The 27797-nt window shown below is 55.8% G+C and overlaps 4 protein-coding genes across 6 annotated transcripts; 3 read left to right on the top strand and 1 right to left on the bottom strand.

Annotated features, from left to right (window-relative positions):
• Positions 1 to 368: 368 nt before the first annotated feature.
• FAM219B (family with sequence similarity 219 member B) lies at positions 369 to 4145 on the top strand (the record flags this gene model as incomplete). Its single annotated transcript, XM_082322040.1, has 6 exons — positions 369 to 449; positions 1975 to 2077; positions 2344 to 2434; positions 2850 to 2927; positions 3205 to 3253; positions 3820 to 4145. 6 exons carry the CDS (start codon positions 369 to 371, stop codon positions 3973 to 3975), a joined length of 558 nt encoding a protein of 185 aa, XP_082178166.1. The 3' UTR covers positions 3976 to 4145.
• Positions 4146 to 5827: 1682 nt separating this feature from the next.
• MPI (mannose phosphate isomerase) lies at positions 5828 to 9027 on the bottom strand. The gene is made up of 8 exons (XM_082321491.1): positions 8910 to 9027; positions 8371 to 8498; positions 7929 to 8129; positions 7704 to 7845; positions 7363 to 7545; positions 7068 to 7241; positions 6715 to 6923; positions 5828 to 6237 (listed from the first exon to the last, which is right to left on the bottom strand). Exons 1-8 carry the CDS (start codon positions 8923 to 8925, stop codon positions 6019 to 6021), a joined length of 1272 nt encoding a protein of 423 aa, XP_082177617.1. The 5' UTR covers positions 8926 to 9027; the 3' UTR covers positions 5828 to 6018.
• Positions 9028 to 9487: 460 nt separating this feature from the next.
• On the top strand, positions 9488 to 23004 carry SCAMP2 (secretory carrier membrane protein 2). The gene is made up of 9 exons (XM_082322577.1): positions 9488 to 9635; positions 14821 to 14901; positions 15569 to 15658; positions 16645 to 16762; positions 17510 to 17638; positions 18166 to 18325; positions 18836 to 18937; positions 20694 to 20811; positions 22604 to 23004. Exons 1-9 carry the CDS (start codon positions 9579 to 9581, stop codon positions 22748 to 22750), a joined length of 1002 nt encoding a protein of 333 aa, XP_082178703.1. The 5' UTR covers positions 9488 to 9578; the 3' UTR covers positions 22751 to 23004.
• Positions 23005 to 24086: 1082 nt separating this feature from the next.
• Positions 24087 to 27547, top strand: ULK3 (unc-51 like kinase 3). 3 transcript variants are annotated; one of them, XM_082322571.1, is made up of 15 exons: positions 24087 to 24206; positions 24471 to 24611; positions 24813 to 24933; positions 25049 to 25153; positions 25243 to 25386; positions 25479 to 25561; positions 25660 to 25815; positions 25893 to 25998; positions 26126 to 26166; positions 26298 to 26400; positions 26519 to 26583; positions 26704 to 26782; positions 26872 to 26912; positions 26988 to 27035; positions 27113 to 27512. In XM_082322571.1, exons 1-15 carry the CDS (start codon positions 24105 to 24107, stop codon positions 27215 to 27217), a joined length of 1440 nt encoding a protein of 479 aa, XP_082178697.1. In that variant the 5' UTR covers positions 24087 to 24104; the 3' UTR covers positions 27218 to 27512. The 3 variants fall into 3 exon arrangements, with proteins under 3 accessions (XP_082178697.1, XP_082178696.1, XP_082178695.1); XM_082322570.1 differs by having other exon boundaries at positions 24094 to 24206; positions 26872 to 27035; positions 27113 to 27167; positions 27437 to 27547; XM_082322569.1 differs by having other exon boundaries at positions 24094 to 24206; positions 26872 to 27035.
• Positions 27548 to 27797: the final 250 nt, after the last annotated feature.

Below are 27797 nucleotides of genomic sequence, written 5' to 3'. Positions count from 1 at the left end.
GGGCTGGCCATCTCGGCTGGGATGGGCACTGCGCTGAAGAGCCGGTGGTCAGCCAAAAGGGGGGGGGGGCGGAGCAAAAATCCTTTATTTTATTATGGTTTGTGTTTTTTTGTTCCCCCCGTCGAAAAAGGGAATTTTTCAGGAAAAACATGAATGCGGCAGGGAAGCGGTTCCCCGTTGCCCAGCGGGCGCAGGGCAGGGCTGCGCTGGCGGGAGGCCCCGGCGTGGCTCCCCGTGTCCCGCCGCCTGGGGGCCGCGCTGCGCATGCGCGGCGGAGGGGCGCGCCACCTCCCCGCCTGCCATTGGCTGAGCCCCGTCGCCGCGCTCTGCCATTGGCGGGCGGCGCGGGGGCGGGGCGGCGAGCGGCCATGGCGACGGGGGCCGGGGCCGGGGCCGGGGCCGGGGCCGCTCCCGGGGCGAGCAGAGCCGGCGGGCGGCGGGGACCGGGGGTACGTGCGGGGCCGGGGCGTGTGCGTGGGTCAGCATGGGGTGTGTGCATGGCGGGCGGCGGGGTGGGGTGCGTGCGTGGGGCATATACATGGGGGGTGGTATGGGGCAGTATAGTGTAGGGCTGGGGCATGTGTATGGGGCAGTATAGGATCTGTGCATGGGGAGCGGTATGGGGTATGTGCATGGGGGTGGTATAGGGCTGGGGTATGTGCATAGGGGCAGTATGGGGTATGTGCATCATGGGTATGGGGCTGGGGTATGTGCATAGGGGCAGTATGGGGTATGTGCATCATGGGTATGGGGCTGGGGTATGTGCATGGGGGTGGTATAGGGCTGGGGTATGTGCATAGGGGCAGTATGAGGTGTGTGCATCATGGGTATAGGGCTGGGGTGTGTGCATGGGGGTGGTATAGGGCTGGGGTATATGCATAGGGGCAGTATGGGGTATGTGCATGGGGGTACAGGGCTGGGGTATATGCACAGAGGCAGTATACGGCTGGGGCATATGCACAGAGGAGCAATATAGGGCTCAAGTGCATGCATTTGGCTGTGAGGGGGTATAGGCGGGGTATAGGCGTGGAGGCACAGTGTAGGGTAGGGGCAGTGTAAAAGCAGAGCACGTGCAGGGGGCTGTATAGGGAGGAGTATAGCGCGTACGGAGGGATAGGGGGGCGCGGGCAGAAGTTTGCTGCTGGCCCGGTGAATCCCGCTGGCTCGGGCGGCCCCAGCAACCTGGGCATGGAGTTCTTCCCGCGTGTCAGGCTCTGCCCTGCTAATTCCGGTTTAAGACACTGACGCTAATCCTGGTTGTGCTGTCCGATGATCGCCACCCCAGGTCCTCTGCGTTGTTTCTTCATTAACTGTTTCCTCTAATTCCCTGTCCCTCCTGCACCGACTCTGCTCATTTTCTGACTGTTCCTCTATTGTCTTTATTAGTTATTATATTTGTAGAACTATTTTCCTGCCTGTTGTCATTCAGCAGTGCCGGCTCTCCTTGACAATAAGTGCCTTACAGATGGGGGAGGCTTTTCCTTAAAGCCCTGACTCTCAGACCTGATTATATGACACTGCTTTCATTTTAATGATGTGGTTTTATTATTGCATGGGGAGAAGCTTGAAAGGCTCAAAACCTGCGGAGAAATTAAAATAAAGTATCCTTATATTTTATTTGATGAACCTGCTAGTTAAATCTCCTCCACCTTTTCATCTCCTGACTATTATTGGAGTTAGGCTTGCAAAGAAACTGCCGGTCGCCATGTGCGCTTTTAATTTAGCATCGCCATTCCCAAATAATCCCTTCATCTGCTAATAGATCTGCTTATTCCTTTTCCTCTCCCTCCTCTGGCCGCAGCACAGGGCTGGGGAGGAGGAGCCATCCCCTCCCAGCTCTTCCCAGCCAACGTGGTGGCATATTTCCCTGCTGACACTGAGTTCCCGGGAATGACCAGATGCTCTGAGATGACTCCGCTTTACTTCATCCCCATAGAGAGATGCTACTAAATTTGCTTCTTTCCCTTTTTTTAGCTGATTTGGGCTGAAAACAAGAGGCTGAACAAGGCTACAGATGCGGTAGAGAAAAGGGGACCCTACATCATGAGCAAGCCTCCCTCCATTCATGCCAAGCTGCGTAAGTGATGCTCGGTGTCACTCCAGGGACTCTGCCATGATTTGGGGAGTCATCTGCGCCTCTTGCCCAGGGCAGGAGTCACCGAAAGCCTTTTTATTCCTTGGTGGGATAAAACCATAAAAAACCCCATAAAAACCCAAAGGCGCTGCCTATGGAAAGCACTGTAATGCCCCCATGCTCTCCCTAGGACCCACCTGCAATGCCCCCTGCCCCCCAAAAGAAGACCCTTGGGTATTTTTAGCTCTGCCCCTGTGCTTGGCTTTCAGAGAGGCAGCGCGAGCTGGCGAAGGCAGCGCTGCGAAGGCAGGGGCTGCTGGGGGGACCCGCGCCGCACCAGCCGAAGCCAGCAGCTAAAAGGTCTGATCCCATTTTTCTTTTCCCAAGATGTAGTTTTCACATTCCTTGGGGAGACCGGGAAACTCGGAGGATTGAAAAATGAGTTTGGGACTTCAGTCTGCTGGCTCTGTTGTGGCCAGCGAGCATCCAATATAATAAAAGATAGCACTTTTCCTGCAAAAGCTAAGAGTTGCTCTAGCAGGGGCTGTGCTCCTTCTTCTCTTTGTTTTGGGAATGCTTTGGTGTTAAGGATTTAATCAGGTAGCGTAGAGCTTAGATGGAGTTTACTCTTAGCTGGTGGTGGCCCTGGACAATGCCTGGGTGGGAAGGGACATTCAGGACCAGGATTCTTGCCCTGGCTCCTCAGCCCGTCAGCTCTGTGGCTGCATTTCCATACCAAAATGTCTCACGGGCTCGTTCCTCTGCTTTCCGGCAGGTCCGTGAAGTTTAACAAGGGCTACACGGCGCTCAGCCAGACGGCGGATGAAAACCTGGTCTCCCTCGATTCGGACAGGTGGGGACTGGGTGAATATCCCAGGATTTTGGGTGGAGGCTGTTGCAGGCTCAGAGCTGGCTTTTTTTGGGGATTGATTTTCCTTGTCACTTGTAGAGCATCCCCAATGGCACTGGGCACTTCTCAGCAGCCAAACACTCCTGTTGTCCCAAATTTAACAAATCCCTTGGTGTTACGCTGCTGGCTCCCTTTCTCCCCCCACTGAGATTCCCTTGTCTGTATCCCAAGCAAAGGCACTGCTTCCCAGCTGGCTCTTACTGTTTCCTTCCTCTCTTAGTGACGAGGAGCTGGGATCCAGATGTTCCTCAGGCTACTCCTCCGCCGAGGCAAGTCCAGGGGTTTGACCCCGGCGGCGCGGTCCCCACGGGTTCCCTTGCCCCCGTTACACCTCGGGGTCTGTTTAGGGGCTGAAATGAAGCATCGCCCTATGGGGTGTCTATGTATGTGTCCATCCAGCAGAGCTCTGCTTTGCAAACTGCTGCCTCTGCTACCCGATACATTTAAGCCATGCATAAATCTCCCTTTTGCAAGCCCCAGCTGGCCGTCACTGCTTCACCCTTTGCACCTAAAGCATCGTCTACCCCCAGACCCTGCAGCAGGGGAGCTGTACAGCTCTATCATACAGGTCGCAGCCTGTGGGGTGTTTTGGGGTGCACGGGGTGTGTGTCGGGGTGCTGCAGCCCAGGAAAAGCTCTTTGGTCTTTTGCTTTCCTCTTCTCTGCTCTGGTTGTGCTGCTTCTCCCCATGCAAAGGCACTGGAGGGAGGACGCGATGCTGTTCTTGCTCGCGGTCCTCCCCTTTGCAAGCCCTGGGACCTAAATTTTAACTAAACTGGGACTAATTTTAACCAGCTCAGCCTCCTTTGTTCCCCGCCCCCCCCTCCCCCCAGCAGGTGAACCAGGACCTGAGCCGGCAGCTGCTGCAGGATGGGTACCACCTTGACGAGGTCCCTGATGATGAAGATCTGGATCTCATCCCCCCAAAACCTGTCGCTTCTTCTTCTTGCCCCTGTTGTTTTGGAGAAAATCTTTCCTGTGTGATTCAGTAGACGCCGCTCAGCCGGGGCCGTGCAAGAACAGGTCAAAAGCCAGCAGTTTCTTTGTCCCGTGGGATGGCTGTTGGTGTCCATGTCCCACACCAGGACAGTGACACAAAGACTGAATGATGCTGTGATGCTGCTTGTGGTGAGCAGCAACAGCCAACCAACTCCAAAGGACCTTTCGTTACACTCAGCAATATCAGGGAGGGGTGGCACGGTGACGTTTAGGTGGCCTGGATGGGACCTGTTGCCTGGCTGGGGTGGAGAGGGAGGACAGGCAGAGCCCGGGCACCTCCATGGGGGTATAAAGGGAAGGAGTTGGGAGGTGCAGCAGCAAATGCTCTTTGGTGTGCCTGACCTCCCCTTTTCCTCCTTTAATTGGCCATGTCGAGGATTAGGACCTGGCCCTGGACATGGGTTGCCCTCCTCAGCCCTCCCTAATGAAGGAGTGGTTGATGGTGGGGTCGAACTGCCATGGTGTGGGACCAGGCTGGGAAGCCCTGAGACCCCTTTTCTATTTATTTTCACTTTAGTCACCCCTTCTCCCTGGCAGGCTGAGGCCAAGCCAGTGAGGTTAGGGTCGGCTGGCAGAGAGCTGCTTCATTTACCTATCTTGTGCTGCTTGCAATTAATTGCTGCCAGGTTTCCTCCTCCCAAAGCCTGGGCTGACCTGAACCAAAGATTGCTGTGCTGGTGGCGAAGATAAGATGGGGAGAAACCCAATGGAGCAGATTGGGGCAGGCTGCTGAGCTTTAAGCATCTGCATTTGTTATATCCACCAGCAGCTGCCGCTCGGGCTGGGACCTCCCCGCTTTCTGCCTCTCAAGGGACCCATTAAGTCCATCGGTTCTGGGTTTGGAGCTAGTGGCTTGTTCCAGTTCTCCCCAAAGTTGCTTTGATGCAGGCGAGGGGTAGCGCATAACCCCCGCGCCAGCTCTGCACACGTCCCTCTGGGTGCAGATTTGGGGTGGCTGGGGAGTTTACCTGCTGTGAACCTTAAAAGCTGCCTTAAATCATGCTCCTGCCATACTACATAGAGGACAATCAGCTTCTTCTAAAGGAACCTTATTTAAATATTTGATGTCTAGAGACCTGAACTGTTTTTTGGTTTTTTGTATTTTCCTTGTTGAAGGGAGCACTCAATAAACTGGATCTCATTACTCAGAGTCTGTATTGGTGCTGTGGTGGGGGGCTGAGCCCTGGTCCCCACCAGCAGCCCCGCTCGGGAGGGCTCCTTCTCTGACCCTGGCGCATTTTCAGAGCAATCTGGTTTCCCTCGGTACATTTTACCCCATTGTCCTGTTTCCCTGCGGAGCTGCCATGTCACCTGGGCTGATGCTGCCGCGGGGCGATGCGGGGAAGGTCGCAGCCCGTGCCGGGGGGATGCCGAAGCTGCCGCCAGCCTCCATCTCTGGTTCCCAAGCCCTGCAAACACCATGGCTTCTCCCCATCCTCCTCCTGCTCCCTACACCACACTGCCCTGCACCGAGGACAAAGTCACCACTTTATTCACAGCACCAGAGGCTTTCCAGCTCCATCACCCTGCCAAGCAGCCCCCTTTTACAGCTGGGGAAGGGGTGACATGGCTCAGAGGACTGCCTGCCATCAGCCAGGCTCGGGAAGAGCCCAGCAGGCACCCAGGAGCAGCAGAAAGCCTCAGCATCACATTCGCAGGGGAGAGCAGCAGCTCCTAGAAGCCGGGCAGAGATGCTCGAGACCCGGGGTGCAGGCCTCAGGCCTCCCTGCTGCTTCTCAGTGAGAAGAAAGGGGAAAAAATAATAAGAGTCTCCATATGGCATTAGCAGCACCCAGAGGGGATGATGCTATGTGGATGCAGCTAATGAGCTGCGAGGGGAGATGCTTTTCCTCTGCCCACTCTGCTCTGTGCCACGTCCAAGGAGTCGAATCGTGGAATCGCTCTCTATGCATCGTGTGCGGGCTGTTTTGGGCGTTTAATAGATGGAGGGGAAACTTCCAAGCGAGATGACTTTGGTCAGGCCAGTTTCTATCTACTTGAATGTGGAGTGATGGGGGAAGGTGTCCGGGTGCTGCTCAGAGGAGGCAGCAGGCTCGGAAGAGCAGCATCCCGTCCGGCGAGGAGAGGTGGAGGGAGATGCTCTCGTTGGCAGAGATGAAGAGCACGGAGCCACGACGCAGAGTCATTTCAGAGGCTGCGGCTGTGGAGGTGCCCACGGCCGTCCCTTGGATCACCAGCAAGATGCTGGCAGAGTCCACGGCAGAGACGAGGTACAGCTTGATAGAGGGGGGGATCTGCAATGGAAAGGGTCACCGCAGATTGAGCCTCCCACGGATTTTCTTCTTTCCTGAGAGGTGGAACAGGGTCATCCCTGTTCCCACCCTGCAGCCACCTTTGCTGTGCCCAGGCCACCCTGCACCTGCAGCAGCCCAAGCCCAGGGACCTCAGCTTAGCTGAGGACACCCAAGCTGCACCCCTGAGACCTCCTCCTGGTCCTCCCTCTGCCCAGAGCTGCTGGAGAAGGTGAGTGAGCTCTAGGCAGGGGGAACAGGGGAGGGAGAGGAGCCTGCAGCACTGCCTGGGGGTGACACCAGCATCCCCAGCAGCCCCAAGCATCCCTCCATCCTCCCTGGAGCACTAGCTACAAAGGCGAGCAAACCCATGCCAAGAAAACCCCAGCCAACACCTAGATGTCCTACCAAGAGCACAGGCAAGATGGGAGAAAGCTGGTGTCGCCACCATGTCCCCAAAGGAGACCTGTCACCGCTCACCTCTATCCTCATGATGGCGAAGTCTGGCACGGGTGGGTCGTAGAGGTAGACGCTGGGGTCGAGCTGGCTCTGTGTGGCCGGAAAGATCTTGGAGCTGCTGGGTGCTGGTGTGTAGTTGAGCATCTCGCACAAGGTGAGGACATCGATGAATTTGGGGGTGAGCCCAGCACGCACCGTGTTATCCGAGCACGCCATGCACTCCACGCAGTCTGCGGGGACGAGGCAGCGCTGTCAGCCCACCCCACCCCTCCCGCACATCCTGGGGGGGGTCCAACCTTGTGCAGGAGACCGTGGCCACCCTGGGGGACAGTCCCTGTGGGGTCCTGGGTGAGGAAAGCCACCGCAATGCTCACCTCCGTGCAGATAGGCGTGGGGCTCGTTGGCTCCCAGGAACATGGCCTCCCCCGGCTCCAGCCTCACCAGGTTGAGGAAATAAATGGTGAAGCAGCCGATGTCCCCCGGATACTGGGAGTGCAGCCGCAGCAGCAGGTCCCCGTTGCTCCCCGACGTGTCCTTCCCTTCTTCCGCTGCGTGGGCAGAGACCAGGCACAACGCTGGGGAGGGGGCTGGGGGGGGTGCCCCGTCCCCTCCCTTAAACACAGTCCCCCCAAAACTGTTCTGGGAGGCCACAGTGGGCAGAGGACACACCTTCCTTGGAGATCCTCTTCACCAGCATGTTCAGCTGGTCGACGAAGAACTTCTTCTCGCTCTTCATCAGGCGGGTGAAGCAGACGCGGAGGGCGGCCGAGACGCCGCGGGGGTCGTCGCTCCCACTGCGCTCCAGCTGCTCCGCCGCCACCTCCCCGATCAGCGCCCGCAGCTCGGGGACGGCTGCCGGGGCGGCCAACCCAAGTCATCCCCAGCGGCCGCCACCACGGGGCAGCCCAGCACCCCCATCCCAAGGTATCACGGCCACCGTCCCCACCCCGAACCCACCACAGGGAGGGAAGGTGGCATCGGGGTCCGACCTCGCGACCGCCCATCCTTACTCTGGAGGAAGGAGACGATCTCCTCCACGGGCCGAAAGCCGCACAAGCCCTCGAAGGGGGTGAGAGCGATGGCCATTTCGGGCTTGTGGTTGGCATCGGGATAATGCTCGGGGAACTGGGCATGCAGCTTCGCCGCCAGCTCCTGGAGAGGGGGGCAGAGGAGCTGGGTGACCTCCCCAGGGACACGGGGTCCAGCCGGGGCTGCCCCCCTGGGGTTCTCCCTACCTTGTTGGGATGCGCCTGGATGGAGAGGGCGGTGTTGACCGACAGCACCTTGAAGAGGAAGGGCAGGCGACCCTGGAAGGCGTCCTTCACCTTCGCCCCCAGGCAGGCGGGGTTGTCGGCGATCCACTGGCCCAGGGTCTTTTGGGGGATGCGGTTATCCCGGATGATGGCATCTCCCCGGGGGTGCGCACCCATCCAGAGCTGCGGGAGACAGACAGACAGACGGACTGACCCCTGAGCCAGGCAGCCAACGGGATGACTTGGGCTTTTCTCAAGGCTTTTTGGCCCCGGACGCGATCGACACGGCCAAGGCAGCTCCCTCGGGGGCTGAGTCACGCTGGGCTTCTCCTCTCCTCCTCGCCAGGGCTACAGGCCTGGGAACCGCGGCAGGTTGGGATGAACACACGGATGGGCCAGGATGGACATACGGCCGGGCACTCACCTCCGCGTAGGGCTGGTCGGGCTGGATCTGGACCAGGGGGTCACTGCTGGCCAGCAGCTTGGCCACCTCGCTCTCCAGCCCCACCTTCCCCCAGGAGTAGCTCTGGACGGCGCAGGAGAGGGGGAACACTGCGGGAGGGAAGCCAGACATTATGGGGGGGTGCAGAAATAACTCTCTGCCCCCCAAACCCTCCCAGGGATGCCGGCGGTGGGGCCGTGAGCCGGGCAGCCCCCCGCCCGCCGGTGCGGGGTGAGCGGGGGCCAGGGCAGGGAGGGCTTTGGGAGGGAGGGTGTATTTTGGGGGGGAGGCAATGTGAAACCATCATTTAGGGGGCTCGGGGGGCTGCGGGCAGGGCTCTCGGTGCCTCCGCCCCGCCGCGCCGGGGAGGTCTCCATCCCCGCGGGGGTGACCCTCCCACCCAAGGGCCCCCATCCCCACGGGGGTGCCCCCCCCCCGGGGACGGCCTGCGGGCCAGGGGGGTCTCACATCCCCCCGGGCTGCCCGCCCCGGGCGCCCCCCGCCCTCCGGGCCCCGCTCACCGCGGATCTCCGCCATGGCTCGGCCGGCACGGCAGGGCACGGCACGGCAGGGCACGGCACGGCACGGCACGGCAGGGGAGGGCAGGGCAGGCCGGGAGCCGTAGTCCCGCGGCGGCGGCTCCGGTGGCGGCACCGCCTCCCCCGGCCGGGCTGGGCGGGGCAGCGCCCTACGCGCACCCTATAGCGGCCATAGGGGAGCGCGGTACATGGGGAGCGCGGTATATGGGGCTGCGCGGCCGGCGGCGACCGGCCCGCCCGCCGGCACTGCCCGTCCGCGTGAACCTCCGCGGGGGCTGTGGGCGCCGCTATAGGGGACGTTCTGTGGGGGACATTCTATAGGCGACGTGCTATAGGGGAGGGGCTGTGGGCCCTACAGAGACCCCCCTCCCGCAGAGCTTGCCCCCCCATAGGTCCCTCTATAGGTGCCCCCTCGTGGACCGCGGCCCCGCCCCTAGGGTAACCTCCCCCCCCCCCCGCGCTATAGGCGGTAGCCGCCGTTGTGACGTCACGCGGCCCCGCCCCGCGGGAGCCGCCCCGTTCCCGGCGGGGCCAAAGCGGCTGCGCGGCGGGCGGGTCAGTCACGTGGCTGGCGGTGCAGGCGCCGCGGCTGCCCCGGAAGTGCCTGGTGCGGCGGCGGGAGCGCGGAGCGGAGCAGCGGGGACCGCGCCCATGTCGGGCTTCGACACCAACCCGTTCGCCGACCCGGTGGACATCAACCCCTTCCAGGTGGGCGCCGGGCCCGGGCGGCCCCTTCCTCCCCCTGCCCGCCGCCGGCGGGACGTGGCACTGACTGAAGCGTCGCTGGCCAATGGCGTCGCCGCTTCTCCCCGCCGCGGCCAATCAGGGGGAGGGGGCGGGATTGGGGGGGCCGTGCCGGGACCCCCTCCAGGGCCGTGCGGCGGGGCCGGGACCCCCGCGCCCCCCGGCGCCGCCCTGCTCCCGCCTCGCTTCCCCCCCGCCCGTGGCTGCGGGTCCCCGCTCCCCTCCCCAGCCCCCGCTGTGATCCCGGCGGGGCCCGGCCCGCGGGCGCCGGGAGCCCTGCCCGCCGCCCTCGCCGGCTGGAAGCCCGCGTCTCTCCCCTCCTCCCTGCGAGGAGGGGTCTCACGGCCTCCTCCGCTCCCAGCCCCCGCCGCGCCCCCCCCCGGGCTCTGGGGGGGGGGTCCGGCCCTGCCTCGGAGGACGCCGAAAGGGCTGGGGATGCCCAGGTTGTGGAGGTGTTAAACATAATCCCCCAGGAGACCTCTCTCGGCGGCGCTGCAGGGCGGTCTGACCCGCTCTTGGCTCTCTTCGGGCCCGTTCTTCACGTGTCGGCTCTTAACACTGAGCCTGTAAGGCAAAAAGCGTGTTTTTTCAGGGGCCACGGCTTTTGAGGTTCTTGGAGACTTTGTCTGCTTTCACTGGGTTTCTCCCCTATGGGATTAACCTCCGTGCTCTGAAACGTGGGGTCATTTACGCAGGGAGTTGGCCGGGAGCGGCCGCTGGGACCCGACCGGTGTGGCGGTGGCGTGAAAACCCGTGTCCGGGCTTTGACTCTCATCAGCGAGCGGCTGCAGATGCTGCCTTACCTTTGTTGTTTGGCTGGGACGTAATCTGCAGGAAGGGGTGATTTCCTGGCCTCTGATTTCATGGCCAAGCCAAAACGAAACTGTTTGCTGATCGGGCTCATTGTTTTGAGGAATCAAAGTGAAATCGGAAGAGAAAAATCCTTTCTCTCCCTCACCTTCATTTTGAGGTCCTCCCCTGTGTCTCGGGAAGGGTTCGGATGACCGTGTTCCTGTAACATTCCTTTCGTGGGGGGGAATGTAGGGTGGCTGACACGTACAGTCACTGTTCCTGTAGGGATTTATTGCTTCAACACTGAGGAAGTAAATATTCTGTTGCCTTACGCACATTAGAGCTGCCCTGGTATCTGACCGAACAGGGCCGTGCTTGCACTTTACTCACTGTTTAAACAAAAAAGATTGGATGGAATTTACAACAGGTAACTCTGATGTCAGGCTTACTTTTTAATGAGGACCAATATTCGTCACACCATGGATGCCCCTGCGGTTGTCTGATGGCTCTTTGCAGCTACAGCTGGTCTTTGTGGCAGGTTTTATATCCTCTTTTCTTCTGGAGTGTGAGGTTTGTGTTCATCTTTGTCCCTTTCTTTAAAGAAAAATTTCCCCGGTCGTCAGCAGCTGGACACAAGGAATCTCCAACTGCTGCTGCCCAGAGCCTTAAATGTCTCTCCGATTTGAAAATGGCTTCTCACGATGTAGGACAGCACTGCCCCAGTCTAGTAAATCTGATTAAACGAGCCCATTCCCTGCCGGGGTTTGGATCCACGCTCTGCCTTGGTGCTGTGCAGGGCTGGGGGGACGGTTTGCCTGCCCGGCAGGCGCTGACATCCCCTTCCATGTGCTCTGGAGATCTTGCTGAAAGACTAGAAGCGTCTTCGCCCTCCCAGCCTTGTCACGCTGATGAATATCTCTTGGGCAGAGCACCAGGGTTGTCTTTCCTTGTTGTGGATCCCAGTACAGCGCTTCATGCTCTGCGAATCCTGACATAACTGGGGATCCTTGCCTTTTAAGGAGACTTTGTTCATGATGTTCAATAAGTTTGGTATAAAATAAGCTGGTTTGGTCCTGTTAAAAATGTCTCTGGCTCTTCTTTCTGTTACTTATTGTAACTGGTTAACGAGAGATGATTAACTGCCTTGGTTTATTCAGTAACCTGCTATAAGTGGCAGCTACCTCCAAAACTTTGATGCAAGCTTCTGACAGGGCTGGAAACTTCCATCTTCTTTAGAGAGATCGATAATGAAATCCTTGAGGTTTCTCTCAATGCATCTTCCAGGCAGTGGCGGTGCTCTGAGGTCCCGTGCTGGTGGCTGACTGCTGAACTGGCGATATTTGGGGCAGTTACTGTGATATGTAGACAACCATGTTAAGTTCCAGGTGATTGTTGTTTGAGTTCTCTTGCCTTGATCTCATCTAGAGAGGCAACTCGTTTTGTTTCTTTAGCCTGTGGGAGCAGAAAGAAATGGAAGAATATCCTTTCTTGTACAAACCTGTTGTATCAAAATCTTCTAGCAGCTCTGACAACTGGCACAGTGCTACAGCAACTTTGGACTTGCATTAAACACTGCATTTGAAAACAGTTTTAATCTTTGTGTCAGTGCAATTTGGTCCAAACACGAAATTATTCTGCACTGGGGAATTTGAAGTCATGAAAAATGACATCACATATCCGTACTGCTTGTGCAAGCGATGGTAGGAAGGGTGACAAATGGGGATCTGCTCGCTGGTGTTCTGCCGATCAATCTAATCATTGACTTGTGAGCCTGAAGTTTGTGGCTGGAGGTAGTTATTAAATGAAACAGAATAGCTGGGGAAGTAAGAGAGCCTTCAGGTGCTCAGGCTCTTCCTTAGCTCTGAAGCAGGAAAGAAGTTGAGAAGAATTGCTCGAGTTTAACAGAGGATCCTAACAACTCAGCCCTCAGAAAGGCAAGGCATGTGGGGCCTTTGGAGCGGAGAGGAGAGTGCCGTTACTTCTTCGGAGGAGGGACAGCTGGGTAATGTGGCTTCAAGTGGTTCAGTGACTAAATTAAGTCCCTGTTTCACAGCATAAAGAGCCAGGCTTGTGCTTATTTCAGGAGGGTCAACTGGTTTTTAGTTTGTAGCTTGCAGAAAATAACTGTAAAATGTGAAGTTTGTGGGCAACTTCTCATTCATCTCCTCTGCGTTTCTCGTGCTTACTCATCCTTCACGCTGTGCAGTTCAGGCTTGCGGAAGCTGGTGCCTTTATATCAGCCCCTGTTTCACAGCTGCTGTTTTCCTTCCTGCCCTATCCAGGGCGCAGAGGCACATGTCCAAACACACTTCAGCTTTGTTGCAGATTCCATGCTCTTTGTATATCTGTTTTAGACACACTTGCACAATAGCAAGCAAGTTAAGCTGAGCTGCCTTGCCTTGGCCATGCTGCCTAGTTAAGTAACTTTTTTCTTTTAAGCTACGCAATAAGATGAGAGTCATCTCCCTTTGAAATCAAACTGTTCTGCAGCTGAAAGCAGTGAAACAGTGATGTTCTCTCCCTGCCCTGCTTAGGCCACTGGCAGCCTGCCCTTTCGATAGCAGTGCTGCGCTGGTGAGCCTCTGCTTAATTTGGGAGCTTTCTTTTTGAATGGAGGTGAGTGATGGGAAGAGAAAAATGTGTGTTTTGCCTCAGTATTCTAGTGCTTCTCCTTATTTCTGAGCACTTTCCTCCCAGCCTGACCGTTCAAGCTCTTAAAGTGGTTATGCAGTCTTTGGTTTCTTCTGCCCATACCTTTAAGGGAGTTGCTCTTCCTTGTGCAGTCATCTTCTGCTGGACTTCAGTCAGGCTGGGACCTCGCCTGATCTGGATTAAAGGGTATTGTGCTAGCACGCAGTAGCTATCATGTGTTAACTGACTTGTAAGCTTGTGTCGACAGCCCATGCGTCTGCAAAACTGTTTAAGCTAAAGCCTCCAGAGGAGTAAGGAGTGAAATAAACTGTGCCTCGAGTCCTTGCAGTCCTTATTTCCAGTGTGGCAGTTCGGCTGGTGCTCCCCGTTTTTTACAGCCCTGCCTGGCTAGGGAGTTGTACTTCATCAAGCAGCATCCGAAACCTCCTCATCTGAGATCCCTCAGCCCGGGGTGATTCATAAACTAGTGCAACCTGTTGCGTAGGGAGTGCCTGCTATCGAGGAGATGTGTGAAGTTACTCATTAACTGTTCTGTACGCATCTTGCTCAGCAGAAGGCTGTGCTAAAACCCTGGGGAATGGCTTCAGCAGGTTGCAGACAAACCAAATGACTTTTCTGCAGCACACGGACTCGGTCAGCCTCTGCATACCTCAATTGCTCACTCTTGCCTTGTCACAGCCTCAATTGCTTCTCACCCCATTAACCACGAAATTATAATGACTGATCTTGAGACACGAGTTACTGGGGGAGAGAGGGATAGAAAGCCACTTTTTTTTACCCACACCCAGCTATCAGGTTGCCAGGCTGTTCTTGCAGTAGGATATCTGAGTTCAAAAAGTACCTTGTTTCTCTAATAACTGGGGCGAGAAACACTCCAGAGGTCCAAGTCTGGCTATTAAAGAGGGATCTTTCATGGCAAGTAGTGAATATAAAAGAAGAAATAAAAATAGCTAAGTGCATTGCAGGTGAGGGAAGAAAGGTGTGTTTGGCAGAGGTGCTGAGAGCCTTTTTTTAAACAATTGGACTATTTGATGGAGACAAGTAGGAGATGCTGTGAGTACAGGTGAATGCAGCTGTTATGCTGGCAGAGTTAAAACCTCCAGAACTAATTGGTATCACACCTCCACCTCAACTTTCCTGGGTGTTTTGCCTTTTCAGAGCAATCATTGGCACTTTTGCTTGCTGGTCCAAATGCTCTGGGTGGCAGCTGACACCCATCAGCCAGGACCAGTTGTACCTGGAAACTCATTTTGTGAGGCTCTGCTGTGCTTTGTGGATCCCCACTTGCTTTCTGGTACGGGTGAGGTCTGGGAGGTGGTCCCAGGTGTCCAGTAACTCTCTGACCATGGGTGAATGAATCCCTGTCTGGCTTCAGGTCTCTGGAAATTAGGAATAACTCACTGTAGGTAAGAAGTAGTAATCTGCAGAAAGGGCTCCTGTGCCAAAAACTTGTTGTAGTTCTTCAAATATACCTCTTGGCTGAACGGGAGATTACTTTTGCCCACAGGTCTTGCCTTGCTGATAGTCGTCACCTTGGTTATTTAAATTCATCGCCAGCCGAGGCCGTCTCCTGGTGGCGGCAGTGTGTTTCACCCCATCCTGTTCCCAGTTAACAAGTGGATGGAAGGCAGGCAGTGTGGATAACAGAGAAGCTAATGATAACCTGTGTCCGCTGCTGATTTTTCTTTGTTCTCTCTCCTTTCAGGATCCCTCCGTGACACAGCTCACAAACACTAGCCAAAGTGGCTTGGATGAATTCAACCCCTTTTCTGAGAGCTCCCAGCTGGTACGTGCCATGTGTTTCTGCGCTAGGTATCTTGGTGGTGGTTTTAGCAGTGTAGAAGGTCCTTTGGCAGGTGCAACTTGAAAGAGTGAGGTGTTTGCAACTGATTTCTCCACAGACAGTAGTTCGTTGTGTGCTTGGTAAGCTGCAAGCGACTGCTCCTGCACTGGAGCACTAATAAAGTCCCAGCTGGAGCTCTCCACTCGCATGGAACAGCTCCTATCAAACTCGCTGCTGGCTCACAGTAAAGCTATATGAAGTGTGAAGGGGAAGATGTTTTGTGGCAGGAGGCATCAATATTTATTTGGTCTCTGGGTTGGGAGCTGAACTGCTGTGGTGATATCATTGATGGATTGCTGCAAGAACTTTTATTCTTATTTCCTGGCTGCTGCCATGTGTGAGATGGGAAAAGGAGAACAGGAAACTGGGGTAAAGCAATATTTGTAGTTTAAACAACTGATCAAAATCCCTTTTTGTTTCTCCTTTGCCTAATAGTTGTAATCCTCAGGTGCTGCTCCCCCAGTGCATTAAGGAACTACCAAACTTTTGAAAACACAGAGTTGCTTCCTGCTAGTGCTTTCTGTTTTAGTAGTGTTAAAACCTGGACTATCCTTTGCTAAAAGAAGCCATATGTAATGTTTTTGCCGTGTTGCTTGTGACTTATATGCAGACAAATGCAGCACGGACGACGCCAGCCACGCAGCCCTCTGGCCGCTCACAGCCTGCTGTTCTGCAGACGTCTGTGGAGCCCACTCCCCAGGTATGGCAACCCCTTGCTGCCTCCTTCCCAAGAGCTGGGCTGGACAGCGTGAAGGAGCTCCCGTGGGCCTCTGGAGGCATGTGGGAATAGGAGGGGAAGGGGATTCCCTGGGGTTGGGTGTGATCTTTTAAAGTTGCATTTGTACCTACCTTGTGAAGCAGATCTCTTGTTGGGAATACATACATGCAGTTCTTTTTATGCCTTTTCCCTGTCCCTCTGGTGGCAGAGCTCACTTTGCCTTGTATCCTGTTTGCTCTGGCTTCCCTCTGCAAACACTGAAATGCATCCTGCTAATGCTTTTAGCTTAGTTCTGGTGACTGGTCAGACACGCTCGGTTCCACGAGTGTAAATGCAGTCTAGCTATATGTTGCAGCCGCTGCTTAGACTGGCTAGCAAGTACCTGACTGCCAGGACCACCTCATCCAAAGAACAGAGAAGCCAAGGCTGCTAGGAGAAAGGATCAGTTCTCAGAATAGCAAACAGGTAGAAGAGATGCTTAAGATGTATGGTAGAAGGCTGTCTTGCCTTTCCTTTGAACCTCCTCTCCTAGCTGGGAAAGGAATCATCCTGGTAAACTCGGGAGTCCTGCTCACTGCTCTGTTGCAAGGCACTTGGAGAAATGAGGCAAGCTAGGAGGTAGAGGAAGCTGCAGAAAAGCATAGGTTTGCTGAAAGGGAAGGGCGTAGAGGATGGGCAACAGACTGGATAGCATCTTGAGGGCTCTTCCAGCTCTATCTTCCCATGGGATAAGAGAGGAACATCCAAGTGGAGTTCTGCATTGATCTGGATTTTGTCCTCCAGCAGGTAAGGCAGAAAGCCTCAAGATGTTTCAGATCGGCCATGGGTATTCAGCTTTCAAATTGTCCTCAGCCTTTGCTATTGAATTGCCTTTGCTTCCGTTCCAGTTTGGCATCTGGTGTGTTTGCTGGTGGTATTGCCACTGCCTTGGTTAGGGAAGGACTTACCTTTTTCTCCCCCTACTTTAGGCTGTGGCTGCAGCAGCACAGTCTGGGCTTCTTCAGCAGCAGGCAGAATTAGAGAGGAAGGCAGCCGAGTTGGAGAAGAAGGAAAGGGAATTGCAGAGTAACTCAGCCAGCATTAATCGTGAGTAATGCTTCCTGCCCTGCCTGCAATGAGTACGATGCCCAGGGAAGCCTGGATCGCTCAGTTTGTCAGGATTTGATGAAGGCTCAGTCTGTCTAAGTGTGTGCAGCTTTTTACAAGCCGCGTGTCTTTCCTCTAGTCCTTCAGAGCTCTGGCAACCCTCTTGGGATTGTACCTGTCATCCCATAACTTACAAGGTGGGAAACGAGCTCAGAGAAGAGATGCTGGAGACCAGCTCTGGTGGGCCTTTGCCCTCGAGCGTGCTCTCAGCATCCACACTTGGCCACGTTAAGTTCTTCAAACAGCAGTTTCGTGTCCCTGTCTGAGCTGTTGTGTGATGCTTCTGCGTTAAGGCTTTTCACTGAGAGCAGTAAAGCATTTTTCCCAGTCTCGAGGTTCTCTTAACCACAGCAAAACAATATTTTCCCCTGACCTTAGTTTTAAATGGCTGAATCTGGACTTGTAGTGCTGAGTGGCAATGGTTTGCCCCTTTGGCCATTGCAGGGGAATTCTGCCTCCCACAGAGGAAAGCCCTCGAACTGGGCTGGTCTGCCTCACTGCTGCCAGCAGAGTTAACGCATCCCTGCTGTGCTGCCTGCGCAAACCTAGTTACTTACCAAGACCTGGCCCCTTCTGAGGTTTTTAATGTCCATCTATATGAATGGCTACTTGGAAATTATGGTCTGCGAATTAGTCTTTCTGTGAGAGAGGAGCAAGTAAAGAACTGCTCCTTTCTCCTTTCCACAGCGAGGCAGAACAACTGGCCACCTCTTCCCAAGAAGTGTCCGATCAAGCCGTGTTTTTATCAGGATTTTTCTGCCGACATCCCAGCTGACTACCAGCGGATATGCAAGAAGCTGTATTACTTGTGGATGCGTAAGTAATAGCTTGAACTGCAATAAAAACTCTTTCCAGGAAGATTCAGTATCAAATGCTGAGTTTTGACCTACAGGAAATTCTGTAGGTGTTGTCTGCAAGGGTAAAATAATGTCTCCCTTCCTTTTTTATGAAGGCAGATGTAAAGGATTCCAGGTTTATGCTGTGGGAATAGTTTGTTCATGACAGAATTTTGATGGTTGTTTAATGGAGACTTTAACATCTCTCCTGGGACTCTGAAAGGCAGCAGACAGCGCAGTTCAGAGATTGGGTGCAAAACAGTCTCAACCGTATTTGTCAGCTTTGGTGCTCTGAAAAGATTTAAGATTTGGTTGTAAGCAGCAGGATCAGATGAGGTTCTTGGGTTAAGCTCCATTTTCCTTTCAAGGGAGGCAAGGAAATTAGATGGCCCAAAGTCTCCTTTAATTTCTGCAGAGCTCCATGTGTTCAGTGAGAGATTAGGGATGCTGCTGAGTTTTCCAAGAACTTACTGGTGTTTTTTTTTTTCTCTCTCCCATCCTGAATAGTGCATTCAATTACCCTGCTCCTAAACCTGCTTGCTTGCCTAGCGTGGTTCACAGTCCAGGCGGAGAGAGGAGTAGACTTTGGTCTCTCGATCCTGTGGTTTATTTTATTCACTCCTTGTGCCTTTCTCTGTTGGTACCGACCAATTTACAAGGCTTTCAGGCAAGTACTATTTTCTTCTGTAACGGGGATATATCTTTTAGTGGGAGGAGCTTTGGTTTTATCTGTTCTGATCATATATTGCCTGCAGGATTTTTCCAGCTCTTTGCATCATTAAATAGATCAAACCCACTTGTTCATAAACATATTAGAAGTATCTGGTGGAAGCTAATTATGGTGGTCCTTTTTCGTCTTGAAATCCAAGCCTGACCAATCACAGGGTCCTACTTTTTCATTAATTTCTGAGAAACTGTTTGGTACGTTAATGTGTTGAGCACACTGCATGCGTTAAGGAAGCTGCCTTCACCCCATCTTGCACTGGGCGGAGCGGTGATTTTGCGATATGCAGTGGACATGTTGTAAGTAGTGTTGCTGCATAAGTTCCTCCTGAAATCACCTCCCCTTAGCAGCTTTCCACTGGAGAAAGGAGTTCACTGAGATTGTTTCCCTCCTTGTAGAGAAGTGTGGGGATCATGTCCCTGGGTTTCACTCCTGCTGCCATCTCTCCTGCAGGTCTGACAGCTCCTTCAGCTTCTTCGTCTTCTTTTTCATCTTCTTCTGCCAAATAGCAATCTACATCATCCAGGCTGTCGGCATTCCTGGCTGGGGAGACAGGTAAGCGTGGCTTCGTGGGCTGCCGTGTCACAGCTCTGCACAGATGCTTTTTCTCACCAGGGCTGTGACTGTCAAAAGCTTTGGGGTCTGTTTCTGACAGCTGTCTGTTCTTTATCCTGTGGTTTTCCTCTCACCTGATACCCAGCTTTGGCAGGTGCCAGCTGGGCTGCCTCTCTTCCCTGCTCCTCCTGTCCTAGTCCCAGCAAAGGCATGTACCGCGGCTGCTGCTGCTATGGGCCAGTGCTGGAAGTTGTATGTGAAATCTTCCACACTTCCTCTGCTGCCTTCCCCCTCACTTAATACATATAATACTTATCCCTTCTTGATGCTGAGCCTCTAGTGTTGACCGTATCTGCCTTGTGTTAAAATGGAGCCTTCCCTGATAGAGGATGTAGTGGCGTGGTGAGGGATAATCTGACCTGGAGTCTGGGTACGGCTTAACTCAATACTGCTGCTAGCAGCCTGATTCTGTCCGCAAACTCTTCCTGAATTTCTCTCGAGCATGTTGTTGGTGGGCTGTGCTTCAAAAAAATAATCGGAGAGGGTTTTATCCTCACCCTTCCTTGATGGCATTGCACAGAAGGGTGAGTCTGGGCTTCTGGAGTGGGTCCAACAGGCCTCTTGTCAGCAGTTGCCCCCTGCAGTGAAAGCACTGGCTTTCTTTTCGCCTTGCTGCGTTGGCTGCAGATCAGATTCCGGAGTTACTGTGAACAGTGAAAAGGTTAACAGCTAGTGGTTTTTCTCTGGAGGGGGAGCCTTCAGGTGATGAGCGCAGTGAAACTGCTGTTTATTTTTGCCTGCTGCCTGCAGAAGGGCTCACGGGCAAAGCTGTCCTCGTGCTCCCTCCCCTGCTAGCTGGTGCTGCCTTAGTCATCGAGGACTGGGAGGGGGCAGTCCGTTTTTAGTCTGACTTTGGAGGGCATGCGTTGAGCTTTCAGCTGTTTCCTTGAGCCAGACAGCGCATTTATTTTTGGCTGTAGTGCATGGTGTGCCTTTCCGCTTCCTTGTAATAAGCAAGGAGTTGTGCAGCACATCACATGGGATGGTTGGGCTCACTTGGGTTCCCTCTCTCCTGGTGGCACACGGCTTGCTTTGTTTAGCAGTTGGAAAGATTTCTTTCTCCAGCACCCAGGAGGGGGTGTTGAATGAGGCATCTTGGTATTTTCGGCCACAGCCAAGCACTGATAACTCCCAGCATCCTCCCTACCCCTTCCCTTCAACAACTGCCAGTTTCTTCTTTTCTGTAGCTCTTTACTTCATCCCTTCCTTCCTTTTCCTCACCCTCCCAACATACCTGTCCATGCAGAGCTGTCAAGGTGACATGTAGGTCTAGGCTCCAGATCTGCCAGCTGATCTCTTACAATTTAGATGTACTGGCCTATCTTTACACTACTTGGCTGAATTTTGAGAAGGTGTTCGTGGAAGTGACTTGATTTATGACAGTGCCAAGGGTACCAATTGCTGCCTAAGGGGAGTGGTCCGGGGCCAGGGCTGTAATGTGGGTGGGGTGAGCACGATTCTCTTGTGCAGAGGTGGATTGCTTCTAAAAATGGTAATGGAAATTCTGGCCTCCAAACAAGTGCCTGGATGAGCTCTGGGTCCCTGTTCCAACAGCCGTTATGTTTGGGTTTGCACTTCCCTGTAACCTTCTCCAAAAGGCTCTTGTGCAACCGTCGGTGCTGCTTCTCGCTCTGCTCCATCTCATCCTGTGAATCGAATGCTCGTCAGGCTCACCCCGCTCTCCTCTCTCTTGCAGCGGCTGGATCGCTGCGCTGTCTGAGGTGCACGGGAACCTGGCCGTCACTATTATCATGATGGTGGTGGCAGGATTCTTCACTCTGTGTGCAGTTCTCTCACTCTTCCTCCTGAAGCAGGTGAGTGGCTCGGAGACAAGGCAAGGTCTTGTCTGAATTGCAGATCTGCAAGTCAGGCTGCTCCCAGGGTGTCCTAGGGTTACCACCTCCTCTCATCTGTCTGGGGATTAGCTTGCTTTTGAAGATGTAAGACTGCCAGGTCACAAGCTTTTAGTGAAAGTATTTTTGCTTGTGCTTCCTGCATTGATGCCAAGTTGCTTGAACACTAAGGGGACTTGCAGGTGGGAAAGTAGCCTTTGGGGAGGGAACAAGAGGCACAGATGCTTCAGTAAGGCATAGAATCATAGAATACCAGGTTGGAAGGGACCTCAAGTATCATCTGGTCCAACCTTTCTAGCACAATCTAGATGAGATTGCCCAGCACCGTGTCCAGCTGAGTCTTAAACATGTTCAGCATAGCGGAGTCAACTGCTTCCCTGAGGAGATTATTCCAATGGTTGACTGTTCTCATTGTGAAAAATTTCCCTCTCATGTCCAATCGGAATGTCCCTGGGAGTAACTTGTACCCATCACCCCTTGTCCTCACCATGGGACTCCTTGTAAAAAGGGAGTCTCCATCTTTGTAGCTCTCCTTTAAGTACTGGTACATGGTGATGGGATCACCTCTAAGCCTCCTTTTCCCAAGGCTGAACAAGCCCAGCTCTCTCAGCCCATCCTCATACAGCAGGCTTCCCTGACCCTTGATCATCTTGGTGGCCCTTCTCTGAACCCCCTCCAGCCTGTCCGCATCTTTTTTGTATAATGGGGACCAGAACTGTACACAGTATTCCAGGTGTGGCCTGACAAGCGCTGAGTAGAGAGGGATAATGACTTCTTTATCTCTGCTGGTGATGCCCTTTTTGATGCAACCCAGCATCCTATCGGCCTTCTTGGCCGCAGCAGCACACTGTTCACTCATGCTGAGCTTCCTGTCCACCGGGACCCCCAGGTCCCTCTCCATGGAGCTGCTCTCCAGCCAGGTGGATCCCAGTCTGAGCTGCACTCCTGGATTATGTTTTCCCAGGTGCAGGAATTAACCATGCATGTGAAGCGCCTCAAATGCACTTTAGGCTAAAGGAGGGTGTAGTAAGGCTGCTGTCCAGAGAGGATGGCTAGCGAGGTCCCAAATGTCACCTTCACCAAACATGAACATCAAATTTCTTGCACCTCCCTTTAGCTTGAGCCTGTCCAGAGTTGGCTGAGCAGAGAAGGCGGTTGTTTTGTTGGGGTATCCAGGGCTTTACAATCACTGCTATCACAATGTTGTGGGACTCTCAAAGCCTGGTGGGATTCAAATGAGTGCCTTCCTGCTGGCTCCCAAACACAAGCCCCGCTTCCTCCTTCTGACTGACCACACGAGGGTTGCATTTCTGCAATTAACAGCAGAAGTGTAGCTTTGGGGAAGGCAAGGACAGACTGAACTGGTTCTGTTTCTATTGCTTCCTCCTATTTTTCTCCTAAATTGTATCTTGAAGGAAATACCTGATTCTTGTAGTTGCAGGCACCTTCAGGTCCTGCCCTGCAAGTGTCTGTAAATGCAGGGGTTAAGTGTCCATACCATCACAGTGCAGGGAGAGGAGGTTTTGGTCTGATACCCGCCATTTTGTTGAGAGCTCCACGTTTTACCACAAATGAGGGTCTCCTGGAATCTGCAGCATCATGTGCTGGGTGATGTGGAGCCAATGGCTCCAGCCCATCCTTTCTAGCTGCCAAGAGAGCTGGTTAGCAACAGGGCCAGGGAGAAGCAAGCAAGATGTGTGCACAACCCGTACCTGCAGGCTGATTTTTTTTTTTTTCCTTCTCTGTTTCCCAGGTGCATTCCCTGTATCGGCGCACGGGAGCCAGTTTCCAAAGGGCCCAGGAAGAGTTTTCCCAAGGCATCCTCACCAACAGGGGCTTCCAGAACGCAGCCGCTGGGGCAGCCTCCTCAGCCGCACAGAGTGCTTTCCGGGGAAACTAGCCCTTCCCAGGGCTGCCTCCCCCTCGCTTCCTCTGCCATCGTCACCCCAACCTTCATTTTTTTTTTTTTTTTTAAAGATGCACTTTTTGGGGGTACCATGTTAGCTCTGTGATGCCAACTCTGGATGAGAAGAGGTCTGGTTTTTTAGCTTCAGCTGGCCTACGTTTATGACGATTAGTTTTCCCTGTCTTGTTTTAGGGTGTGGGGAGATAGGGGAGACATTCTCTGAAGCAAATATATTTCTCTATCCAGGACATACTGAGTGTTTGTCTCTCCTCCTCCCCTCACCCTGTCCATAGCAGGAAGGCAAGGGGGGAAGCAGGTTTTTGATTTTACTTTCTCTCTTCTATTGGCCTTTGCTATGAAGAATTTGATTATCTGCTGTTTTTTTTTTTGGGGGGGGGGGGGGGGGGTTTGTAACTTGCATGTAGTTTGTTGTTAATTTTAAGAGCAGAAACTGTACTTTTGGTTTATTATGCTTACACGATGCTGTATTTTGACCTCTTAACTGCTCGGCTTCCTGAGGGTCAGGGTGATGTGGCACGAAGGAAAACCTGGGAGCACGGGTGGTTAGAGAGGAGGGGAAACGTCTTTGTCTTTCCCCTTGTCCTCCCCGTGGCAGATCCCCCCTCCGCTTCCAGGAGGATCCTGCAGACGACGGCCCTCGGGGCTCCTGTGCCCTTTCGCCAGCACCCGTGGCCCCAGGCACGGAGGGGGGGAGAAGGGAGCAGCGGGGCCGAGTCTTCACCGTGGCCTTAAACCAGGGGAGGGAGGGGAGGAGGGATTTTTGTTCGGGAGCAGCGGCACTGGAGACGCCAGCTCCAACACCACGCGGTGCCCGCGCTGTCCCTGAGCGCCTGCCAGCCCAGAGCATCAATGCGTTTTTCTCCGGGGACAACTCCTCCCCGCCTTCCTCCTCCCACGCATTCTTCTTTTTCAGCTGGGAAAGCGTTTGGCTTCGAAAGCCGCGTCCGAGAGGGGGCGACCCTTTGGAGGGGGCTGAGGGGCAGGGGCTGACCCGCCGCCTGGCGTCCCCTCCTGCCCAGGAGGGGCTGACCCTCTGTCCCCTCCTGCCCAGGAGGCAGGGCCGGGGGCCTCCCAGCCTCCTCACCCAGAAATCAGCGTTTTTACACCCCCTTCCTCATGTATTATTTTTTTCCTCCGCGTCTGATCTTTTCATGTAAAAAAAAAAAAAAACAAAAAAAAGCAAACCCACAAACAAACTAATAATAAAATGTATATGTGCTCAACACAGCCCCTCCTGCCGGCGGGGGCGGGGCGGGGCGGGGCCGGGGCCGGGGCGCGCCGGGAAGGCGGAAGCGGGGCCGGGGCCGGGGCCGGGGCCGGGGCGGGCATGGCCGGGGCCGGCTGGGCCCCGCCGCGCCTGGACGAGTTCATCCTCACCGAACGCCTCGGCGCCGGCACCTACGCCACCGTCTACAAGGCCTACAGGAAGGTAGGGCCGGGCCCGCTGCGGGGACCCCCGCCAGACCCCCTAATTCTGCGCCCCTCCCGCCCTTTTCACAGCCCCCCGCATGGGGCATCCTCCCTATAGCCCCTCTATGGGACCTGCTGCCCCCAGCCTGGGACCTGTCCCTTGCTAGCGGCTCCCCCCCCCCCCCCCCCCGGGTCCCCTCTGGCAGGCTGGGGAAGGCCCCCCAGGGTGGCTGTTTGGGTGAGGGGGGTACGGGGGGGCTCCAGCGTCAGCTCCCCTGGGCAGAGGGACACGCGTGAAGTGGTGGCCATCAAGTGCGTGAGCAAGAGGAGCCTCAACCGGGCGTCGGTGGAGAACCTGCTGACGGAGATCGAGATCCTGAAGACCATCCGCCACCCGCACATCGTGGAGCTCAAGGACTTCCAGGTGGGGCTGGGGGCTTCCCGAGGGGGACACTGAGCCAACACCCGTCCAGCTCAGGTCCTGGGGTCCAGCCTGGCTCCCCAAGGCTGTATCTGTGGGGCTTGGTGCCAGCAACCGGGCAAACCGGTCCAGGTGGGCCCAGCGTGGGTGGGACACACGACGGGACCGGCTGGGGCAGTGTGACGGAGTCCTTTTGCCTCACAGTGGGACAGCGACCACATCTACCTGATCATGGAGTTCTGCGCTGGGGGGGACCTCTCCCGCTTCATCCGGATGCGCAGGATCCTTCCCGAGAAGGTGGCACGCATCTTCCTGCAGCAGCTTGGTAAGGTCACCCTGCCCAGCATCCACACCGGCTCCATCAGGCACCCTCCCCGGGGATTTTGGGGGGCAGGACTGCGGTGGCATCCCCCCTGCCACGTGCCCGTCTGCCCGCCCAGCCTGCGCCCTGAAGTTCCTCCATGACCGCAACATCTCCCACCTGGACCTCAAGCCACAGAACATACTCCTGAGCGCCCCGGAGAACCCCCAGCTGAAGCTGGCAGGTCAGGGCAGGTCCCCAGGGAGGGGCTGGGGGTAGTAATTCCTTCTCCCCCCACCCCGCCACGAGCTCTCCTTGCCCCTTCTCCTGCAGATTTCGGGTTTGCACAGCACATGTCACCGTGGGACGAGAAGCACGTTCTGCGGGGCTCCCCGCTCTACATGGCCCCCGAGATGGTGTGCCGCCAGCAGTACGACGCCCGGGTGGACCTGTGGTCGGTGGGCGTCATCCTTTACGGTAGGCTTTTGCTTTTATCCCCCTCGGGGTTCAGCTCGGGGCCAGTTTCCCCCTCTCCATCTCCCCCCGCCGCTCCCTTTCTCCCCCTGCAGAAGCGCTTTTTGGGAGGCCGCCCTTTGCCTCCCGCTCCTTCGCTGAGCTAGAGGAGAAGATCCGCAGTGACCGGGCTGTTGAGGTAACGCAGGACGGGATGGAGCCGGGTGGGATCTCGTAGCCTGTCCCCGTGCTGGGGCTGCAGTGGGGCCGGTGGTCTCAGCCCCCATCCCTCCCCAGCTGCCCAGCCGGCCCCCGCTCTCCCCGGAGTGTCGGGATCTCTTAGGACAGCTCTTAGAGAGAGACCCTTTGAAACGCATCTCCTTCGAGGGCTTCTTTGCCCACCCTTTCGTGGATATGGAGCACGTCCCTGGCCCTGAGAGCCTCTGCAAGGCGGTGAGCGGGGTGCTGGGGTGCTGCTCCCTGGGGATGTGGGGGGGCCGAGCCCTGAGCCCCCACCTCATCTCCCCCAGACCGACCTGGTGGTGGAGGCGGTGAAGAAGGATCAGGAGGGGGACGCCTCTGCTGCCCTCTCCCTCTACTGCAAAGCCCTGGAGTATTTTGTGCCAGCTCTGCACTGTAAGTCCACCCTTTTCAGGGGGCTGCATGGGTCCTGGGCAGTGCTGGGTGCGTTGGGAGGGCAGCACCCTGGGGGAGGCCAGTTTGCAGCCCACCCACCCCAGTGTTCGATCGCTCTCCCTCCCAGATGAAAGCGATGCTCGCCGGAAAGAAGCCATCCGTGCCAAGGTGAGCCAAAAATCCCTGAGGAGGTGGGGGACAGCATCCCCCCACCTTCCCTGCCCAGCTTAGCTTGGCAAGATGCCCCCCATCCTCTGCCCCCCGTGGCGGGGGCCCCCTCACCCCCGCGCTGTGGGCAGGTGGGGCAGTACATCTCCCGAGCGGAGGAGCTGAAGGCGTTGGTCACCTCCAGCAGCAAGAACCTCCTGCAGCAAGAGAACCCAGCCAGAGAGCTCCTTAAAGGTAGTGGTTTTTGGGGACCCCCCTGGCATCGGTGGAGCAGGAAGGGGGCACCTGATGGGGTTTTGGGCTGAAGGGTGCCTCCCAGGGGTGCTCCCCAATGCAATGTCCCGTCTTGCAGAGATGGCCAAGGACAAGCCTCGGCTCTGCAGTGCACTGGAAATGGCTTCTGCAGCCATCGCTAAGGTGAGTCGTGGATTTGGGGGTCCCCTCTCCCCTCGAGTGGAAAGAGAAAGAGCAAACCCGGGTGGGGAGGGAGCCGGTGTATCCCCCCGGCTGCAGCCCTACCTCCAGGGTCTCTTGCAGGAGGAGGAAGGCAAAGATGACGGTGACACCCTGGAGCTCTACCAGCAGAGCCTGGGGGAGCTGCTGCTCCTCCTGGCCGGTGAGTTGTGGCCGTGGCGGGTGCTGCAGGGCAGGGATGGATCCTGTGCCTGTGGCCGATGTGACAGCGCATCCCTCTTCCCTCTGCAGCGGAGCCTGCAGGGAGGCGACGGGAGCTGCTCCACGCAGAGGTGAGTGCCCGCCGTGGGACAGCGGCGTGTCCCCGTTGGCATGGCTTTGAAGGGACTTTCCTCTCTCTGCACCAGATCCAGACCCTGATGGCCCGAGCTGAGTACCTGAAAGATCAGATGAAGGTATGGCTGCCTGGGGGGGCTCTGGAGCGTGCTTGCGGGGGGTTTACAGGCTGGAAAACGCTCCTCTCCCCTGGCAGATGCGGGAGGCGCAGTCCATGGGCAAGGAGGCGCTGGCGGAGCCTGTCCGGAGCAGTGAGTCCCCATCTTGGTCCCCTCTCATCCCTTTGGAGGGAGCTTGGTGAAAAGGGCCTGGGGAAGTGTCCCCCCTCGTGGCTGCGATCCTGCGGTGGGGAATATCCCTACAGCTGCCGCAGCCATGGGGATATTCCTGCCCATGGGTAATCCCGACCCCACACACCGTCCTCTCCCCCCAGCATGGGGTCATCCGTGCCCGGGAGCCCACCCGGGCTGGGTGACGGTGTGAGCAGCCGAGTGAGTGCCCTCTGTCCCCCGCGGCACAGCCTGTACCTTGCAGTGATGCCTGGGAGCCGGCTGGCGGGACGCTGCTCACCGCCCTGGCACTGCCGTGCAAAGAGATGCCATCGTCGGGGCGGAGGAAAGATGAGGCTTTTCATCCTAACCACGTCAGGATAACCACCTCGGGGGCTCACCCTTGGGCTTCCACCCCCAGAGGGTCCCACAGGTGGGTCCACAGGGCCATCTGCCCCTCTCCCTGGGCACTGGCATCAGCTCATTTCGTGACAGGCAGAGTCCCCTCCCAGCCCTGCCTTGACCGTCTGCTGCCGCAGCCTCCCCGGACCACAGCGGGCAGGTTATTCCACTCTAATTCCCTCCGCTGGCTGTGATGGACTGGGTATTTTT

This window comes from Platalea leucorodia (assembly GCF_965183815.1).
Source record: "Platalea leucorodia genome assembly, chromosome: 9".
NCBI classification, from domain to species: domain Eukaryota; kingdom Metazoa; phylum Chordata; class Aves; order Pelecaniformes; family Threskiornithidae; genus Platalea; species Platalea leucorodia.
Note: the sequence above shows the minus strand (reverse complement) of the source record. Positions and strands in the feature narration are given on the sequence as shown.